This window comes from Lithobates pipiens, unplaced genomic scaffold, assembly GCF_037356315.1.
Source record: "Lithobates pipiens isolate NorthernLeopardFrog02 unplaced genomic scaffold, aLitPip1_a1.2 Scaffold_8, whole genome shotgun sequence".
Lineage (NCBI taxonomy): Eukaryota > Metazoa > Chordata > Amphibia > Anura > Ranidae > Lithobates > Lithobates pipiens.
In genome coordinates this window covers 623,685,733-623,707,513 of record NW_027507903.1, presented here as the reverse complement: position 1 = coordinate 623,707,513, position 21,781 = coordinate 623,685,733, and the positions used below count along the sequence as shown (strand labels likewise).

The 21,781-nt window shown below is 46.8% G+C and overlaps 1 protein-coding gene and 1 pseudogene across 1 annotated transcript in view; one reads left to right on the top strand and one right to left on the bottom strand.

The window, feature by feature from the left end:
- LOC143961468 (NXPE family member 3-like) overlaps positions 1–21,781 on the bottom strand; it is a 119,702-nt gene that overhangs the window by 12,404 nt on the left and 85,517 nt on the right. The window contains exons 3-4 of the mRNA XM_077470764.1: positions 18,498–18,718; positions 13,776–13,849 (exon numbers count right to left, since the gene is read on the bottom strand). Of these exons, the coding sequence (XP_077326890.1) occupies positions 13,776–13,849; positions 18,498–18,718 (295 nt within the window). The remainder of the gene's footprint in view (positions 1–13,775; positions 13,850–18,497; positions 18,719–21,781) is intronic.
- Positions 19,251–19,951, top strand: LOC143961469 (large ribosomal subunit protein eL15 pseudogene; annotated as a pseudogene).

Genomic DNA, 21,781 nt, shown 5'->3' with positions numbered 1-21,781 from the left:
TGTCCAAAAAAAGCACACCGTACTATATGCCTGTACCCTCCTGTTTGAAGAGGTTGAGCGGTGTCATATTTCTACTGGGGCTGCTTATTATGAGGGACTCCCACCATCCCTGTGCTGTGCTGACTTCCTCCTGGGGCTGTACCTCTGCTGTGCATATTATGAGGGGCTCCCACCATCCCTGTGCTATGCTCATTATGAGGGGCTCCCACCATCCCTGTGCTGTGCTGACTTCCTCCTGGGGCTGTACCTCTGCTGTGCATATTATGAGGGGCTCCCACCATCTCTGTCCTATGCTGATTATGAGGGGCTCCCACCATCCCTGTGCTGTGCTGACTTCCTCCTGGGGCTGCTTATTATGAGGGGCTCCCACCATCCCTGTGCTATGCTGACATCCTCCTGGGGCTGCTTATTATGAGGGGCTCCCACCATCCCTGTGCTGAATTCCTCCTGGGGCTGTACCTCTGCTGTGCATATTATGAGGGGCTCCCACCATCCCTGTGCTATGCTCATTATGAGGTGCTCCCACCATCCCTGTGCTATGCTGACTTCCTCCTGGGGCTGCTTACGGTGCAAGTGTCAGTGCTGTATATCACGGTGATGGTGTCAGTGCTGTATATCACGGTGCTGGTGTGAGTGCTTTATGTCACACTGCTGATGTCAGTGCTCTCTATCATGGTGCTGGTGTCAGTGCTGTATATCATGGTGCTGGTGTCAGTGCTTTATGTCACACTGCTGATGTCAGTGCTCTCTATCACGGTGCTGGTGTCAGATCACTATATCACGGTGCAGGTGTCATTGCTGTATGTCACGCTGCTGATGTCAGTGCTGTATATCACGGTGCTGGTGTCAGTGCTGTATATCACGGTGCTGGTGTCAGTGCTTTATGTCACGCTACTGATGTCAGTGCTCTCTATCACGGTGCTGGTGTCAGATCACTCTATCACTGTGCAGGTGTCATTGCTGTATGTCACGCTGCTGATGTCAGTGCTCTCTATCACCGTGCTGGTGTCAGTGCTGTATATTATGGTGCTGGTGTCAGTGCTGTATGTCACGCTGCTGATGTCAGTGCTCTCTATCATGGTGCTGGTGTCAGCTCACTCTATCACGGTGCAGGTGTCATTGCTGTATGTCACGCTGCTGATGTCAGTTCTCTCTATCACGATGCTGGTGTCAGATGACTCTATCACGGTGCAGGTGTCATTGCTGTATGTCACGCTGCTGGTGATCATCTCCTGCACCCTCTTCTTTGCCTACCCCGACCTTCCCTCTCCTCCATTGCCTTCATGTGCTCCACAGTCCTGAATTGTCACAACAATTTCATATATAAAAAAAGAATGCTTGTAGTTGTCGATCCCAGATTCACCTCATACATGTGTTATGTCATTGGCCATGTGGTGGGACTATGTTTGCACAGCTAGTAATTATTTTGTGGCTGCAAATTTGACCTGTAGGTTTGTCAAAGTTCGCCTCCCATTGAAGTCAATGGGGCCCGCCGCAAACGTTACGGTTCGTGAACTATCGGCCGCGTTCGCGTGAAACGTCCCGTCGGAAGTTCGTCCATCACTACTTGGCAATAGATGAAAATCATTGAAAAAAAGAGCTTGGGATCCCCCCCCAAGTCCATTACCCAGCCCGTTGGGTCTGGTATGAATATTAAGGGGAACCCCAAACCCCCAAAAAAATAAAAAATTGCGTGGGGGTCCCCCTAAAATCCATACCAGGCCCTTATCCGAGCGTGCAACCTGACAGGAACGCAGGAAAAGAGGAGGGGTTAGAGAGCGCCCCCCCCCCTCCTGAACTGTACCAGGACACATACCCTCAACATAGGGAGGGTGATTTGGGGTAGCCTCCTCAAGCACCTTGTCCCCATGTTGATGAGGACAAGGGCCTCATCCCCACAACCCTTGCCCAGTGGATGTGGGGGTCTGCGGGCGGGGGGCTTATCAGAATCGGGAAGCCCCCTTTAGCAAGGGGACCCCCAGATCCCACCCCCCGTGTGAAATGGTAACGGGATACAAATGTACCCCTACCATTTCACAAAAAAGTGTCAAAAAGTTCAAAACGACAAGTCCTTTATTTAAAAAAAAAAAAAAAGTCCCACGATGTCCATTCATCTTCTTATATCGCTCGGCTAACAGACTGAAAAATAAAAAAAAATCCGCCACCGATCATCCTCTATTGGAGACTCCCACTGTGTGATACTTCTTTGCTGATGACAGTCCTTTTATAACTGAGGGCCTGGCCACCCGGTGACGTTCCCGGGTGACAGCACCCGCTCCGACGCCACAGGGACTTTCGCATGGCTTCCCCATGGTGTCAGAGGGGGGCAGGGCCACTTGGTTATGTAAACAGGTGTGCCCGCCCCCTCTGACGACACAGGGAAGCCATGGGAAAGTCGGGAAGCCATGGGAAAGTCCCCGTGGTGTCAGAGGGGGCTGGGTCACCCGGGTACGTCATCGGGTGACCAGGCCCTCAGTTATATAAGAACTGTCATCAGCAAAGAAGCGTCACATGGCAGGAGCCTCCCATAGAGGAGGATCGGTGGCGGATTTGAGAATATAAAAAAATGAATGGACATCGTGGGACATTTTTATTTTTTTATTTTTTAATAAAGGACTTGTCCCCAAGCTGTGTCTTCTCGTTTTTAACATTTTGACACTTTTTTGTGAAATGGTAGGTGTACATTTGTATCCCGTTACCATTTCACACAGGGAGGCCAGGATCTGAAGGGTATGGTATGGATTTTGGGGGGACCCTTACGCCATTTTTTTTAAATTTGGCGCAGGGTTCCCCTTAATTTCCATATCATACCTGAAGGGCCTGGTATGGATTTTAGGGGGACCTCCACGCAATTTGTTTTTTAAAATTTTGGTTCAGGGTTTCCATTAATATTCATACCAGACCCAAAGGGTCTGGTAATGGACTGGGGGAATTCCATGCTCTTTTTTTCAATGAGTTTTATCTATATTGTCGGGACCCGACAATTCATTATAGCCACAATCAGTTTTAAATGACAATTTTTTATTTAGAAATAAAATTTTGCTGTGGTGCTGTTCTAAACACAGGAAACATATGCCACTTTATAGGCATACTATAGACACCCCAGGCATGATATTTAAAGGAATATTTCATTTTTATTGTTTCAATTTAAGCATTAAAAAAAATCACTGCTCCCGAAAAAATGGGCATTTAAAAAAAAAAAATGTGCATTGATACGTGTCCCCTGGGGCAGGACCCAGGTCCCCAAATACTTTTTATGACAATAACTTGCATATTAGCCTTTAAAATGAACACTTTTGATTTTTCATGTTAGTGTCTCATAGACTGTTCTGGCGGCTTTCGAATTTGTCTCGGTGAGCAGAAGCAGCAGGAACACTCACCCAGGATCAAAGAGGAAGGTGTCTTGTAGTTCAGGACACTCAGCGGATCTTCAAGCAGGCCAGGTTGGACACTGGTAGGCAGGAACAGCACCAAGGCGGCAGGCAAAGCGTAGTCATAGTCAAGCTGGGTCAAACACAGGCGGGCAGGTACGGTACCAAGACAGCAGGCAGAAGAATAGTCAGACAAGCCGGGGTCATGGGCAGGCAGCAAGCAGAGACTAGCCTGAGGCAAGCCGGGTAAGAGGAATCAGGTAACAGACAAGGTAATAACAGGGTCTCTCAGGAACGCTGTAGACCGGACAGCAAGGAGGCAAGGTGATAGGTCCCTTTAAATAGCCCCTTTGGCGGCAAGATTTGTCATACTGCATGTCCACGCACATTCGCGCGCACCCGCGCACGTCTGTGCGCATGCACGCATACTCGTACGCGTTTGCGCGCATACATTAACATTACCGCACACAGGCTCATCAGCATTAGCATGCACCCACGTGCGCCCGACAGCGTTAACGCGCACCCACATGTGCCCGGTTGGCTCTTCTGCTGGGGATCTGCAGGTAAGACTTCTGGGAACAGCCGGGTGATCAGAATGTCCTTCTTGACATTGCCCCCCAAGGGGCAGCCTCCGGATGCCCAATTGAGCCATCTTAGTTGGGTGTGCTCTCTTGAAGGCCAGGATCAGTCTTTCAGCATGAAAGTTGGATTCCGGCTCCCATGAATTATCTTCCAGGCCGTACCCTTTCCACTTCACCAGGTACTGAACCTGACCACGTCTCTTCCTGCAGTCCAGAATTGATTCCACCTCAAACTCAACCTCTCCATCAATCAGAATAGGTTCAGGCGGACCGGTATTTCTGCCAATGAAGGGATCTTGGACAGTGGGCTTGAGTAGAGCCACATGGAAAACCGGGTGAATCCGGAATGACTCTGGCAACTGCAGTTCATAAGTCACACTGTTGATCTTTCTCTTCACAGGAAAGGGACCAACGAACTTAGGGCCCAACTTCCTGGAAGGACATGCCAGCTTTAGGTTCAGAGTTGATAACCAAACTTGATCTCCAGGCTCCAAGTTAAGTTCCCCTCTCCTCTTCTTGTCAAAGATATCTTTATAGTATTCCTGGGTCCTGGACATTGTTTCCTGGAGAAGTTTATTGTTGGCACTGAAGAAGGCTAAAGTCTCTTGAGCAGCAGGTACAGAGCATTCCGGAAGGTTATTTGACAGGAACAAGGGATGAAATCCATAGTTTGCAAAGAATGGAGTTTGCTTGGTGGCAGAGTGGACAGAATTATTATATGCCAACTCAGCGAGAGGTAGGAGAGGAACCCAATCATCCTGGGAGAAAGAGGAAAAACATTGCAAGTACTGTTCCAATGTTTGGTTTGTCCTCTCTGTCTGGCCATTAGTCTGTGGATGGTAGGCTAAAGAAAAGGAGAGGTTAATCTCCAGGGAACCACATAACTCCCTCCAGAATTTTGAAGTAAACTGCACCCCTCGAACAGAAACAATATCTGCAGGGATCCCATAAAGTCTCACAATCTCTCTGATGAAGACCTTGGCCGTTTCGGGAGCAGGAAGGGGTACCCTTCATAGAGAGAAAATGCACCATCTTAGAAAGTCTATCCACAACCACAAAGACGGCAGAGTGGTTTTCAGAAGGAGGCAGCTCGATGATAAAATCCATGGAGATCATCCTCCATGGTCTTTCAGGAACGGGCAGAGGCTTCAGCAGACCCCCGGCTTTGGATCTGCTGCCCTTATTCTGAGTGCAGACAGTGCAAGACTCCACGTAATTCCTGCAGTCCTTTGCTAACTGCGGCCACCAAAACATACGCTGGAGAAGTTCAGATATCTTGTTCACCCCGAAATGGCCGGCTAACTTGTGGTCATGGCAGGCACTGAGAACAGCAACTCGTACCTCCTGGGGTCCAAAAATGTTATCCTGATGCCACAACAGATCGTCCCTCGCTTACAGTGTGAATGAATGAATGAATGAATGAATGAATGAAATATTTGTATAGCGCACAATGGGAACTGAATAGCCTCTAGGCGCTGTGGCGAGCTTTGATCATCTGCTAAAAGAGGAAGGTCTTGAGTTTTTTCCTAAAAGCCAGGTGATTTTCTTCCAGGCGGATGTTGATTGGTAGAGCATTCCATAGCCGAGGCCGTTGGACAGCGAATCTCCGATCCCCCTTGGATTTATACCGGGCTTTGGGCACGAGGAGGAGGTTTTTGTTGGCTGATCGAGGACTGCGGTTTGGTGTGTAATGATTTATTTTCTCCATTAGGTATTGCGGAGCTTCTCTATGCACGCATTTGTGGGTGAGGCAAAGGGTCTTGAACATGATCTGATTTTTTACGGTTAGCCAATGTAAGCTCCTCAGCGAAGGAGAGATGGATTCCCAGGGTTTTTTTCCTGTTATCAGCCTTGCCGTTGTGTTTTGGATGAGTTGTAATCGCGCAAGTTGATATTGTGGTAATCCTATGTAAAGCGAATTTGCGTAGTCCAGTTATAAATTAATGATTGTTCCAACTACCACTGCTTTGTCATTCTTTGGGATAAAAGGGATGAGTCTGCAAAGCATGCGCAGCAGATGGTGAGATCCACTGACTACAGATCCTATTTGCGCATCCATTGACATTTGTGCATCTAAAATAACCCCAAGACTCTTCGCTTTGGTCTTTGGGGAGATAGTCTGCCCAAAGACGGTTGGGGGAGACCAGGAGATTTTGGTTGCGGTCTTATGATTTGGGTGTAAGATAAGAAGCTCTGACATCAGATGGAGGAGAGGCACAAACAGAAGCTTGTTTGATCTGGGCCAACAAGTCTTCCTGAAGTAAAAGGAAGTTTCCTGGAGACAAGATGGTGTCTGGGGATGAAGAGGCCTCAGACTCGCTGAACATCCTCGAGAGGGCATCTGGCTTGGTGTTCTTTGACCCCGGTCTGTAAGTAATTTGGAAAGAAAATTGAGTAAAGAAGAGTGCCCACCTGGCCTGACGTGGTTTCAATCTCTTTGCAACTTTCAAATACTCGAGATTCTTGTGGTCAGTGTAGATAAGGATTGGATGTGCTGCTCCCTCCAGAAGGTACCGCCATTCTTCAAGTGCTGACTTGATGGCCAATAGTTCCCAGTCTCCCACATCATAGTTCCTCTCAGCTTCAGATAGTTTATGGGAAAAGAATGCAACTGGGTGTAAGAGAGCCTTGGATCCTTGTCTCTGAGAAATTACTGCCCCTACTGCAATTTCGGAAGCGTCTACCTCTAGAATGTAAGGTAACGCCGGGTCAGGATGCTTCAGGATCGATGCAGAGGTAAACAGGTTATTGAGGGTTACAAAGGCTTTCTGGGCTTCGGATGACCAATGGAAAGGACTGCCTTGCTTCATGAGTTCTGTAATGGGAGAGATGATAGTGGAAAATCCCTTAATAAACTTCCAGTAAAAGTTTGCGAAACCCATGAAACGCTGAACGCCCTTCTTATCCGTAGGGGATGGCCAGTCCAAAATGGCAGAAACTTTCTGAGATTCCATCTGGATACCTTCCACAAAGATGATTAATCCCAGGAACTGAATGCTCTGATGCTCGAACACACATTTTTCGGGTTTTGCGTATAAGCCATGGCATCGCAGGCTTGCCAAGGATGATGGGAAATAAAGGGGATTCAATAATGTCCAGGCATAACAGTTCCTAATGGTTCTTGGAGATGGTGGTTAACAATAGGCATTGTTTCCTGGGTGACTGGCCCGGATTTAAGAGCATAACCGTCGGCCAAGTGAACTGAAAGTCCTTTCGCTCTGGGCCGCAAAGGAATATGGTGTCTGGTGGCAAAAGTCAAGTTCATAAAACCGCTGCAGGCTCCAGAGTCAATAATTGTGGTGACCTGGATATTCCCTCCTGGTATCTGTAAGAGAGCAGAGACAGCCAGGTGAGAAGCATTGTCAGACAAAGCGGAAACAGGAACAGAGGAAGTGGCGAGGCACGTATGGAGCTTGGTGGGACAGGTCCTCACATAGTGCCCAGGTTCTCCACAGTAGAGCAAAGGTTGTTAGTTCTCCTGCATTGCCGTTCCTCTAATGTAAGAGAAGGATGCAGAAGGCCTAGCTGCATAGGCTCGGAAGTGTCTGGAGTTGAAGTCACTGGAGCAGGAGAAGCCGACTGAGGGTAACTGGTTACACAGGGAAGCATCCAGACTGGACGAGAAGGACCAGCAGAACCTTCTGACCTTCGCTCCCTTAGTCGTCTATCTATCCGGATGGATAGGTTAATGAGGGCATAGAAAGTCTCTGGAATACCCACTCGGGCTAATTCGCCCTTCAGGGATTCTGAAAGACCCATGCGAAATTGGTAATGCAGGGCGGCGTTGTTCCAGTTGGTATTGGAACTCCAACATCTAAATTCTGACACATAGTCCTCCACTGGCCTGCTGTAAGGAGTGCAGAGTTGTAGTGGCTGTCAGTTGTGGGTCTTCGTAGAGCTGAGACATGGCTTGGAAAAAAGAGTTCAGATCGTTAAATGAAGAAGCTCCAGAAGGCGGTGGGCTCAAGACTGTGGTTCTCCCAGCAGCAACGAGATGACAAATCCCACTTTAGTAGATTCAAGTGAAAAAGTCTGGGGCTACAGAGCAAAGAATAGTTCACAAGCATTACGAAAAGTCCTGAATTTACTTTGGTCCCCTGTGAACTTCGCGGGTGTGGGGACCCTTGGCTCGGGTGGCAGCATTACTACTGAGGGAGCGGAGGAAGTTACCGATGAAGAAGGTGAAGGTGCAGACAGGGCTTGAACTTGCTCCTCCAGTCAGTTATAACCTTTTTGCAGGTTATTCACAGCTTGGGTAAGTCCGGCAAGATGGCGGCAAAGTTCATCCATTGGAAAGGCTCCCTGCGTGGGCTCGGACATGGCTGTCCTGTACTGTCACTTACTTGGTGGTTGAGCCCATGGATGCAGGGAGCGGCTTCTCATATTCCTCTGGCTCAAGAACTCCTGGTAGAGCAGACAGATGTTCAGGAGCACAGAAGGGGAACAAGTGCCTGGCAGGTCACAGATGCAAGGGCTGGTCCAGACTCCAAGAAGCAGACAGGCAACCGGATGCAAGCTGGAACTGGGATCAGCGGTGAGCAGGAGTAGCAGGAACACTCACCCAGGATCAAAGAGGAAGGTGTCTTGTAGTTCAGGACACTCAGCGGATCTTCAAGCAGGCCAGGTTGGACACTGGTAGGCAGGAACAGCACCAAGGCGGCAGGCAAGGCGTAGTCGTAGTCAAGCCGGGTCAAACACAGGCGGGCAGGTACTGTACCAAGACAGCAGGCAGAAGAATAATCAGACAAGCTGGGGTCGGTGGCAGGCAGCAAGCAGAAAGTAGTCAGAGGCAAGTCGGGTAACAGGAATCAGGTAACAGACAAGAAGGGAGGTCTCTCAGGAACGCTCCAGAACAGACAGCAGGGAGGCAAGGTGATAGGTCCCTTTAAATAGCCCCTTTGGCACCAAGATTTGTCATACTGCGCGTCCGTTCATGCTCATCTCATGCACGTGCGCATACTGGTGTACGTGCGCATGTATACATTAACATTACCGCGCACCCACGTGCGCCCATTGGTGCCCTTGCGCACACACGTGCACCTGTCAGCATTAGCGCGCACCCGCGTGCGCCTGACAGTGTTAACACGCACCAGTGTGCACCGGTTGGCTCTTCTGCCAGGGATTCTGCAGGTAAGACTTCTAGGAACAGCCGGGTGATCAGAACGTCCTTCTTGACAAATGCCTTCCTGTAGACACTGAGCCAAGTTCAACCGCTGCAGAAGTCTCCCAGCCCACCTGCCTGCAACCAGCCGACCTGGCTGCTTGCTTCACCCAGTCCTCCTGAGTGGCACACACACTTGAAGAAACCCCAGGGTAAAGTTAGATGAAGACATGGCACAAAGCGGTCTTCAAGAGCACGGTTACAGCTGACAGTCTCTCCCCTTGACTTGTCCCTGTAGCATGCTGATCTACTCACTGTCTCTGCTTGCTCTCTCCCACTGCCTCTCTGGCATGAATCCTTCCAACTGCCTCCTGTGGTGGGACGCTTTCAGGCCAGCTATCTCAAGCTCCAGCCGAGGTAAAACCCCTCCATGGCAGGGGACCCTCAAGGACCACCGACAACCTCTCCTCAGCACTGCTTCTCCATCTTCCACCCAACTCCCCTGCTGGCATTGCCCATGTCTATTTATGGGCTATCTCAGTCCCCTACCAGACCCACCACTGGGGTTTGACTAAGGGCCCATAAATATTTAAGGCAGCCAGCCTCCCTAACCTCCATCCACTAGTTCCAGAACATTCTCCAATATTCTAGAAACAGGGCGAGACACCAGAGAGCTGCCAGGATGAGTCTTCCAGCCCTGGCCCCTAATAACCCTGACCCAGTGCTACATACAGTATAGATATATACAGGGAAGCATCCAGACTGGACGAGAAGGACCAGCAGAACCTTCTGACCTTCGCTCCCTTAGTCATCTATCTATCCGGATGGATAGGTTAATGAGGGCATAGAAAGTCTCTGGAATACCCACTCGGGCTAATTCGCCCTTCAGGGATTCTGAAAGACCCATGCGAAATTGGTAATGCAGGGCGGCGTTGTTCCAGTTGGTATTGGAACTCCAACATCTAAATTCTGACACATAGTCCTCCACTGGCCTGCTGTAAGGAGTGCAGAGTTGTAGTGGCTGTCAGTTGTGGGTCTTCGTAGAGCTGAGACATGGCTTGGAAAAAAGAGTTCAGATCGTTAAATGAAGAAGCTCCAGAAGGCGGTGGGCTCAAGACTGTGGTTCTCCCAGCAGCAACGAGATGACAAATCCCACTTTAGTAGATTCAAGTGAAAAAGTCTGGGGCTGCAGAGCAAAGAATAGTTCACAAGCATTACGAAAAGTCCTGAATTTACTTTGGTCCCCTGTGAACTTCGCGGGTGTGGGGACCCTTGGCTCGGGTGGCAGCATTACTACTGAGGGAGCGGAGGAAGTTACCGATGAAGAAGGTGAAGGTGCAGACAGGGCTTGAACTTGCTCCTCCAGTCAGTTATAACCTTTTTGCAGGTTATTCACAGCTTGGGTAAGTCCGGCAAGATGGCGGCAAAGTTCATCCATTGGAAAGGCTCCCTGCGTGGGCTCGGACATGGCTGTCCTGTACTGTCACTTACTTGGTGGTTGAGCCCATGGATGCAGGGAGCGGCTTCTCATATTCCTCTGGCTCAAGAACTCCTGGTAGAGCAGACAGATGTTCAGGAGCACAGAAGGGGAACAAGTGCCTGGCAGGTCACAGATGCAAGGGCTGGTGCAGACTCCAAGAAGCAGACAGGCAACCGGATGCAAGCTGGAACTGGGATCAGCGGTGAGCAGGAGCAGCAGGAACACTCACCCAGGATCAAAGAGGAAGGTGTCTTGTAGTTCAGGACACTCAGCGGATCTTCAAGCAGGCCAGGTTGGACACTGGTAGGCAGGAACAGCACCAAGGCGGCAGGCAAGGCGTAGTCGTAGTCAAGCCGGGTCAAACACAGGCGGGCAGGTACTGTACCAAGACAGCAGGCAGAAGAATAATCAGACAAGCTGGGGTCGGTGGCAGGCAGCAAGCAGAAAGTAGTCAGAGGCAAGTTGGGTAACAGGAATCAGGTAACAGACAAGAAGGGAGGTCTCTCAGGAACGCTCCAGAACAGACAGCAGGGAGGCAAGGTGATAGGTCCCTTTAAATAGCCCATTTGGCACCAAGATTTGTCATACTGCGCGTCCGTTCATGCTCATCTCATGCACGTGCGCATACTGGTGTGCGTACGCATGTATACATTAACATTACCGCGCACCCACGTGCGCCCATTGGTGCCCTTGCGCACACACGTGCACCTGTCAGCATTAGCGCGCACCCGCGTGCGCCTGACAGTGTTAACACGCACCAGTGTGCACCGGTTGGCTCTTCTGCCAGGGATTCTGCAGGTAAGACTTCTAGGAACAGCCGGGTGATCAGAACGTCCTTCTTGACAAATGCCTTCCTGTAGACACTGAGCCAAGTTCAACCGCTGCAGAAGTCTCCCAGCCCACCTGCCTGCAACCAGCCGACCTGGCTGCTTGCTTCACCCCCTCCTCCTGAGTGGCACACACACTTGAAGAAACCCCAGGGTAAAGTTAGATGAAGACATGGCACAAAGCGGTCTTCAAGAGAGCACGGTTACAGCTGACAGTCTCTCCCCTTGACTTGTCCCTGTAGCATGCTGATCTACTCACTGTCTCTGCTTGCTCTCTCCCACTGCCTCTCCGGCATGAATCCTTCCAACTGCCTCCTGTGGTGGGACGCTTTCAGGCCAGCTATCTCAAGCTCCAGCCGAGGTAAAACCCCTCCACGGCAGGGGACCCTCAAGGACCACCGACAACCTCTCCTCAGCACTGCTTCTCCATCTTCCACCCAACTCCCCTGCTGGCATTGCCCATGTCTATTTATGGGCTATCTCAGTCCCCTACCAGACCCACCACTGGGGTTTGACTAAGGGCCCATAAATATTCAAGGCAGCCAGCCTCCCTAACCTCCATCCACTAGTTCCAGAACATTCTCCAATATTCTAGAAACAGGGCGAGACACCAGAGAGCTGCCAGGATGAGTCTTCCAGCCCTGGCCCCTAATAACCCTGACCCAGTGCTACATACAGTATAGATATATACAGTATAGATATATACAGTGTGTGTGTGTGTATATATATATATATATATATATATATATATATATATATATATATATATATACATTACTTATGTATATCACATCAACTAATCCCCTGAAATGGGAATTAATTTCATGAAAGCTCACTAATCCAAAACATGGGCAACTCTAAAAGTGTCCCCCGAATAAAATCCAGTTGGACCCCATGTCAGTATAATCTAGTGCTTATCTACAATTGTGTGCAATCTTCCTCGAAGCTTTAGGATAATAAAAGGCAGGCAGTTCCATTCGGGGTAATATATGGTGTCCAAGGTATTCCAAGGGCTGTCTCTACAGCAGTTGGATAGGAGGAATGAAGCGGCAAAAAATGGCAGCAGAGACCCTCTCATGCTGGAATTTTGTGAAGGGCACCTAGGCCATCAAAGAGGATACAATTAAAAATAACTGGTAATGCAGACAGGGTGGTCAAATGATTAAGCTTCCACCACAAAAAGGGGTTCGAAGAGCAAAAGGCGGCTGAAAATGTTGAGTCTCTGGAAAATTTAGCTAAGGGAGATACTTTAGAGATGAAGTAATGCTTGTGTTTGCTTCCACAAATGGAGGGATTGTGATACTATGGTGTTAAGAGGGGCTATGAGGGAGTAGGAACTGAAGATGACCATATTAAACTTCAAATTGAATCCAGGGAACTCTAGATTCTAACATGTTCCATTGCACTAGTTGAGTGAATCTGGCTGCCAGATAATATAGCTGAAATCGTGAAAGACCAAAACCCCCAGACAATGGAGAGGCATATAAGAAGGGTTTAGAGACTCTAGGATGTTTATACACCCAAATAAATGTATTAATTTCTCTTTAACCAGTTCTCAACCAGCTACCGCAGTTATACTGCTGCAGGTTGGCTCACCTGCGCAAATCTCCATACCAGTACGGCGCTCCGTGCACTAGCTTTTGCAAAAGCGTGCCCACTGCGTGCCGTGGGAGTTCGCCTGTGGGTCCGGCGTACTCAATGACCACCTGCCACCCGCGATCGCGGAAAAAAGAGTCAGAACGGGGATCTGTCAAGGTAAACAAACAGATCCCCATTCTGACAGGGGGAGGAGAGAGAGATCTACTGTTATTTGATTAAGTCTGAAAATCTCTGTTAAAGCCCAACTCTGGGAAATAAAAAATAACCCCTTGCAGTGAAGCTGTACCTGCACTTCAAGGGTTATTTATCTAGGGGAACAAAAAAGTAAATATACTTACCTAATTCTCTGTTCCTTCCCGCAGTCACTATGGTCTACACAGCTTCCGCACTCCCACATTCTAGTGCTATGTGGTTCTATGTGGTCTATGTACTGTAGTTCTGACATCATCAAGACATGATGCTTCCAAGTTACAAGTGAAAGAGCCACACCTGTGCTCTGATGACAGCCGCACATACTGAAGATGAACATCATGATGAAAAGGTTGGCAACGCGGTGTGTTATGCTTATAAAAATCTTCTTCATTATAGATCCATTAGGAGTAAAAGGTATTCTTTGCAAAAGAAATGTTGATTTTTTTCAGCCTGGGCTGAAACACGTCAACGTTCCTTGTGCATAGAAAATTTTTACTCTTTTTTTTCTGCCTGCAATTAGGCTTTAAGCAAATGATTTAGCACTCGCACATAAAACAAATAACACAATGGTTTAAACATTGTTTGGCACATGGTTCAAACAAGTTAGAATGTAAAAACACCTACCACTTGTGACATTCTTCTGAGGTAAGACATTAATTGACCCAAGGTTTGATGGGATTTCTTGGTTAATCAGTGACCTGAGAGTGCCAAATAAAATAAAAAAGTGCTTAAAAGATTAAGTTACAAAGTTAGATTGAAAAATCTAGTTCAACCAAAAAAATAAAAAATACAATCCCATATACACAAACCTACACCTACAGTTGATCCAGAGGAAGAAGAAGCAAACAACCCCAGCAAAGCATGCTCCAATTTGCTTCAGCAGGGGAAAAAATTCCTTTTTGATCACCCGAGAGGCAATTGGATTTTCCCTGGATCAACTTTACCTATAAATGTTAGTACCTAGTTATATTATGTACATTTAGGAAAGAATCCAGGCCTTTTTTAAAGCAATTGACTGAGCTTGTCAGAACCACCTCTTAAGTACCCCTTGAGTACACACGGTCGGAAATTCAGACGGAAAAGGTCCGATCGGATTATGTTGTCGGAAAATCCAATCATGTGTGGGCTCTATTGGACTTTTTCCATCTGAAATTCCAACGGAAATAGTTTGTGAGCTGGATCTTAAATTTTCTGACAACAAAATCCGATCAGACTTTTTCCGATCGTTTGTAGAGAATTCCGACGGACAAAGTGCCACGCATGCTCAGATTAAATTACGAGACCAAACCTATTGGCTACTGGCTTCTATGTAGTCCCGTCATACGCAACAAATGTCACCTCGTTCCGAACGATCAGATTTTCCGACAACTTTGTCCGTCCGTGTGTATGCAACACAAGTTTCGGCCAAAATTTTGTGGTCGGAATGTCCGACCGTGTGTACAGGGCATTACTGTGAAGAAACCTTTCCATATTTGGAGATAACATCTTTTTTTCCTCTAGACGTAAGGAGTGCCCCCTGTGGTCCTCTGTGGTGACCTTAAAGTGAATAAATCAACACCAAGTTCACGATATGGACCACTTATGTATTTGTACATGTTGATAATATCCCCCTTATGAGCCCTGCTAATTTTCCTGTATTTAATTGTATTGTAATTTTACTGTCTCGCTTTAGTTTGTAAAGCTCTGAAAAAAAATTTGGAAATCGTTTAAAGATCTAATAATAATAATCATAATAATAAACATGAACTTTAATGGCATCTCCGTCTTAATCCGTAGGGTTCAATATTGAGTTGGCCCACCCTTTGCAGCGATAACAGCTTCAACTCTTCTGGGAAGGCTGTCCACAAGGTTTAGGAGTGTGTCTATGGGAATATTTGACCATTCTTCCAGAAGCGCATTTGGGAGGTCAGGCACTAATGTTGGAGAGAATGCCTGGCTTGCAGTCTCCGCTCTAATTAATCCCAAGGGTGTTCTATCAGGGCGGTCAAGTTCCTCCACCCCAAACTCACTCATCCATGTCTTTATGGACCTTGCTTTGGGCACTGGTCCAAATAATTTGATGGAGGGGGATTATGGTGTGGCTTTGTTTTTCAAGGGTTGGGCTTGGTCCCTTAGTTCCAGTGAAGGGAACTCTTAAGGCATCAGCATACCAAGACATTTTGGACAATATCATGCTCCCAACTTTCTGGGCCCCTTCCTGTTCCAACATGACTGCCCACCAGTGCACAAAGCAAGGTCCATAAAGACATGGATGAGTGAGTTTGGGGTGGAGGAACTTGACTGGCTTGAGTCCTAACCTCAACCTGATAGAGCACCTTTGGGATGAATTAGAGTGGAGACTGCAAGCCAGGCCTTCTCGTCCAACATCAGTGCCTGACCTTATAAATGCGCTTATGGAAAAATTATTAACCACCCTGGCGGTATGATTATGTCAGATTTTTGTGTCTCAAAGCGATACATTGTTTTGCATAGAAATTTGGTTTTATATTTTAGACCTGTAATTCTTAGTAATAACACACGTAAATCTGTCCAAACAATAGTCTAGTAGATATCCCGGGTATGATAAAATTGAAAACACAAAATCATAAATTATAATATAATAAATAACTATAAATAATTATAAAAAATAATAATAAAATAAATTTCCCCACAATTCACTATCGCTCAATTCTGTAAGTGTTCTTTTTTCTATCGCTGTTTTCTAGCTGGTCTCAAACCACTTTTGACGTAAAGGGACACTTTTTGGTTGCCATACACAATCTCAAGTTTCCAGGCAGAAAGAACAGTATATATAATATAAAAGTGCATGCAGGGCACTGGACAAAGCGCAAGGGACCAAAGGGAGGTGAAAATATCTGATAGAGTAATGTAATCTGTAAGATTACAGTATACTATATGTGTTATGACGTTCTCAGGGATCGAAGCCTGGCACACAGAGACATCGGGCGGAGGAAACGGGGGGGGGGCGCGGGCATTGCAGGATCTTGGGGACAAGGTAAGTAACCTTCACCAGGATCCTGAGATGCAATCCCGAGTGTGGCTCGGGGGTTACCGCTAATTGTACTGAAATTTAACCCTGAGCCACACTCGGGAATACCACCAGGGAAGTTAAACATTTCCATAGACACACTCCTAAACCTTGTGGACAGCTTTCCCAGAAGAGTTGAAACTGTTATAGATGCAAAGGGTGGGCCAACTCAATATTGAAAAAAAAAAGAAAGAAAAAGAAGAGAACTGCGCAATCCCTAATACTTCTATTAGGATGTAAACCACTCTACCTTAAAGAAGTGTATCTTGTGATCTATTATTCTAACACACCAAACTAATGACTAAATAAACCATAAGGCATTACTTATAACTAAATACAGTAAACATATATATTGCCCCTCATAGGTTATGAACCAAAAGGAAAAAATGTACAATTCTAAGTCAGCGATTCAAAAACAAGAAACATATAAAGTAGAATCAAACAGTACTGAAAATGTATGTGATAACATAAAGTCCATTAAAAGTCCAACTGGAGAAACACCCTGTGTAGAAGGGATCTATTCAATCGTAAAACTTTTCAATCAACGTGAAGTAAAACCAGGTGCACCTCCACCAGACAAGTAATAATAGCCCCTTACCAGACGTCCCGGTAGGGAGCGCTTAATCACAAAATGGGTCTGAAGATGGATCAAACTTGAGCCCTCCAAATGGAACACTTTTACGTAGGGCAGGTTAGGAGATACGCCAGTCATAAACCATCCAGCAGGGGAAAACGCTGTTTGAAGCGGGACTCAGATGTGTAGCATTGTAGGATCAAGGAAGGTTCACCATAGGGAGGAAAAGATGCTCCAAATAGTGTAAAATCATTTATTAAAACAAAAATATAAAACAAGAGATGCACTTACAAACATGAAAGAACATCGGGCATATCATCAAACTGGGCAAGCGTCGGCCGATCACGAACACCAATCGATATCCCTTCTGGTACCAGTTCACATGAGGCAAGTCAGCGTGTCACGCCACCCAACGCGTTTCGTGAAAAATTCACGTCGTCTGATACCCCAGACGACGTGAATTTTTCACGAAACGCGTTGGGTGGCGTGACACGCTGACTTGCCTCATGTGAACTGGTACCAGAAGGGATATCGATTGGTGTTCGCGATCGGCCGACGCTTGCCCAGTTTGATGATATGCCCGATGTTCTTTCATGTTTGTAAGTGCATCTCTTGTTTTATATTTTTGTTTTAATAAATGATTTTACACTATTTGGAGCATCTTTTCCTCCCTATGGTGAACCTTCCTTGATCCTACAATGCTACACATCTGAGTCCCGCTTCAAACAGCGTTTTCCCCTGCTGGATGGTTTATGACTGGCGTATCTCCTAACCTGCCCTACGTAAAAGTGTTCCATTTGGAGGGCTCAAGTTTGATCCATCTTCAGACCCATTTTGTGATTAAGCGCTCCCTACCGGGACGTCTGGTAAGGGGCTATTATTACTTGTCTGGTGGAGGTGCACCTGGTTTTACTTCACGTTGATTGAAAAGTTTTACGATTGAATAGATCCCTTCTACACAGGGTGTTTCTCCAGTTGGACTTTTAATGGACTTTATGTTATCACATACATTTTCAGTACTGTTTGATTCTACTTTATATGTTTCTTGTTTTTGAATCGCTGACTTAGAATTGTAAATTTTTTCCTTTTGGTTCATAACCTATGAGGGGCAATATATATGTTTACTGTATTTAGTTATAAGTAATGCCTTATGGTTTATTTAGTCATTAGTTTGGTGTGTTAGAATAATAGATCACAAGATACACTTCTTTAAGGTAGAGTGGTTTACATCCTAATAGAAGTATTAGGGATTGCGCAGTTCTCTTCTTTTTCTTTGTTTTTATATGTATATTTCACTTTGGGTATATATTAGAATTGCTGCATCACACATTTTCGTTAAGTATACACTGTAGCGCAGATTTCCTCTTCCTTTTTTCTCAACTCAATATTGAACCCTATGGACTAGGACTGGGATGTCATTAAAGTTCATGTGCGTGTAAAGGCTGGCGTTCCAATATTTTTGGTAATATAGTGTAGCTGCCATTGTCAGTTGCAGAAAACTATAATGTAATTTTTATTCAACCTCGAAGATGGTCAGCACTAGATCCCAGAGTAGGGAGTCTGCATGGGACGGTACCAGAAATGTGTTCTTTCTTTTTTTCAAATGTACACTCTGAATGATGTAAAAAAATGAAGCTGGAGTTAGACTTTAACGGAACCTTACTAGATGGTGGACAAAATTACTCAATGATTCAAGAACATTATTGCTGTACAAAGTGAAGGTAGAAAGAACAAAAGCATTTACGCTGAGAAGAACGGTTTCTGTTCTTGGCTTTGGATGTTGCGGTTTTCTCCCGCTGAGTGCTCCCGGTATGAGTCACAAGGGAGCTTTTTTGGCCGTTGACACACCCACTTTTCATGATTCTGCTGATCATAATATTCACAGACGTCCTGCCCAGGTAGATCGACATTGCACGCAACCTCTTCACGAATTCCATTTTTCTCAAAGTAGCCTTTAAAGAGCACCTGTAAGCCAAAACTAAACAAATTCAGTTCTAACAAACTGTTAATAAGGATTTTCAGTAAAAAAATGAATAATACCTATCTGACTGGTACAGCGAAATAAAAGTATACCTACTGCAACTCCCAAATCAATAAAAAATTAGACTCATATTCAGCTGGTGCGTACATCTTTTAGTATTGGAGAATTACCAATTATATGCAGTCATGTATTATGATTATTGAACTTGTCACAAAATCTCCTCTTTATCGGTATCTTTCTCACTTAACACCCCATGTCAACAGGTACAATCAATTCTCCCCTTACTCAAACCTACTACTATAGACAAGGTTGCTAAACTTATTTCTAATGCCCACCTAACCACCTGTCCCCTGAACCCTGTTCCCTCACAAATACTACGGTTACCCTCTGGATCTATCCTACACTCTATAACCCACATATTCAAGCTCTCCCTCTCTTCTGGAATCTTCCCAAACTCTCTAAAACATGTACTAGTCAACCCCCTACTTAAAAAGCCTTCCTTGGCATTCCGGCTGCCGAGCTATCAGCATAAGCCAGCATGGGTGCCTACAAGTACATGCAAAAGCTATGGAGGAAGAAGCAGTCGGATGTGATGCGATTTCTCCTGTGTGTCCGCTGCTGGCAATATCGCCAACTGTCTTCTCTCCATCGGGCACCACGTCCTACTCGTCCAGACAAAGCTCGTAGATTGGGCTACAAGGCCAAGCAAGGGTATGTCATCTACTGTATCAGAGTTCGCCATGGTGGACGTAAGCGCCACGTGCCCAAGGGTGCAACCTATGGTAAACCTGTCCACCATGGTGTGAACCAGATCAAGTTTTCTCGTAGCCTGCAGTCTGTTGCTGAGAAGCATGCTGGCCATCACTGTGGAGGACTGAGAGTCCTTAACTCCTACTGGGTTGGTGAAGACTCAGCTTACAAGTTCTTTGAGATCATCCTCATTGACACTTTCCACAAGGCCATGAGATGCAATCCAGACACCCAATGGATAACAAAAGCTGTGCACAAACACAGGGAGATGCGTGGGCTGACATCCGCTGGCAAAAAGAGTCGTGGTCTTGGCAAAGGTCACAAGTTCCATCCTACCATTGGTGGCTCATGTCGTGCTGCCTGGAGAAGACGGAATACTCTTCAGCTCCACCGTTACCGCTAACTGGGATCTTACTTGTAAATTTGACATTAAAATAAAGTTGGTTTTGGACAATAAAAAAAAAAAAGCCTTCTTGGACCCTACCATCTATGTCCCATCTCCTTGCTCCCCTTTTCCTCTAAACTCCTTGAATGCCTGGTCTACAACCAACTGAGTGACCACCTCATTAAGAATAACCTTCTTGATCCCTTTCAGTCTGGATTTCACCCTCAACACTCCACTGAAACTGCTCTTTTAAAACTCACAAATGACTTACTAGCAGCAAAAACCAATGGACACTATCCTGTACTCCTACTTATGGAACTTTTGGGTGCCTTTGATACAGTTGAACACTCCCTTCTCCTCAAAAAACTTTACTCCCTTGGTCTTCATGACTGTACTCTTCACTGGCTCTCATCCTACCTATCCCACCGCACCTTCAGTGTCACTTACAATTCTACTTCCTCTTCTCCCCTTCCTTTTTCCATTTGGTTTCCCCAAGGTTCTGTTCTTGGACCTCTCCTATTTTCAATCTATACCTCCTCCCTGGGTCACCTAATAGCCTTCCATGGCTTTCAATATAATTGCTACACTGACAACCCCCAAATCTATCTCTCTGCCCCTCAGTTCACAACCTCAGTCTCCTCACGCATCACTAATTTACTAACAGACATATATGTCTGGATGTCACACCACTTCCTCAAACTCAACTTGTCCAAAACCAAGCTGATAATATTTCCTCCACCACGTGCCTCTTCTCCTCTCTTCTCTGTTCGGAGCAATGGCACAACCATCAAACCTTCCCCACATGCCAGGGTGCTATGTGTTATCCTGTACTCTGAACTCTCCTTTCAGCTCCACATCCAATCACTTTCCATGGCTTGATGCCTCAACCTCCACAGCATCTCTCGCCTTGACCAGTGCAAATCCCTCCTCATTGGCTTTATAGACTATCCCCCCTTCAGTCCCTCATGAATGCTGCTTCCAGACTCATCCACTTTACAAACTGCTTAGTGTCTGGTACTCCTCTCTGCCAATCCCTCCACTGGCTGCCACTTACCCAACTAATGACATTCAAAATACTAACAACAACATACAAATCCATCCAAAACTCAGCCCCCACCTACATCACTAACCCAGTCTCAAAATATAAATTAAATCATCCTCTTTGCATTTCTCCTTAAATCTCCTGCTCTCTAGCTTAGGGTGACCAGACGTCCCCGGATTGAGGACACTGTTCCTGAAACCCGTCTGTCCCCAGTTTCGAGGGGTGGCACCAGGTGCAAGTTGACCCTGGGCAGGTGCTGAGGCAGAGGGGGGTGGTCCGCCCCAGGTGCCACTCACTGGGGGGGTGTGGCAGGCCAGCGTCTGCCGCTGTGTCAACTTTAATTTGATTCGCCGGGTGCCCGCCGTCACACAAGTCCCGCCTCCTGGTTTTCTCCTTTGACAGATAGCACACTTGTCCAATGTTTGAACATGTGTGCTGTCTATCATAGGTAGGGGCCATCCAGGAGGTGAGATTTGTGTGATGGCGGGCTCCCGGCGAATTGGCCTGACACCTCCCCCCAGTGTGCAGCACCCGGGGCGGACCCCCCTCTCTGCCTTAGTACCCGCCCAAGGTTTGTGTGATAATCCGGCTGTTTTTGGCAGAACACTGGCTCTCCTTTCCACTCTGATCCTCTGCACATGTGAGGCTGCATTCCTGATAATAGAAAAAGCTACATTCCTCGGCACAGTTGAGGCTGCATTTTCTGGGCACTGGTGAGGCTGCATTGCTTGGCACCGGTGAGGCTGCATTGCTGGGCACTGGTGAGGCTGCATTCCGGAGCACAGGTGAAGCTGCATTCCTGGGCACAGGTGATGGTGCATTCCTGGGCACAGGTGAGGCTGCATTGATGGGCACTGGTGAGCCCTGCAT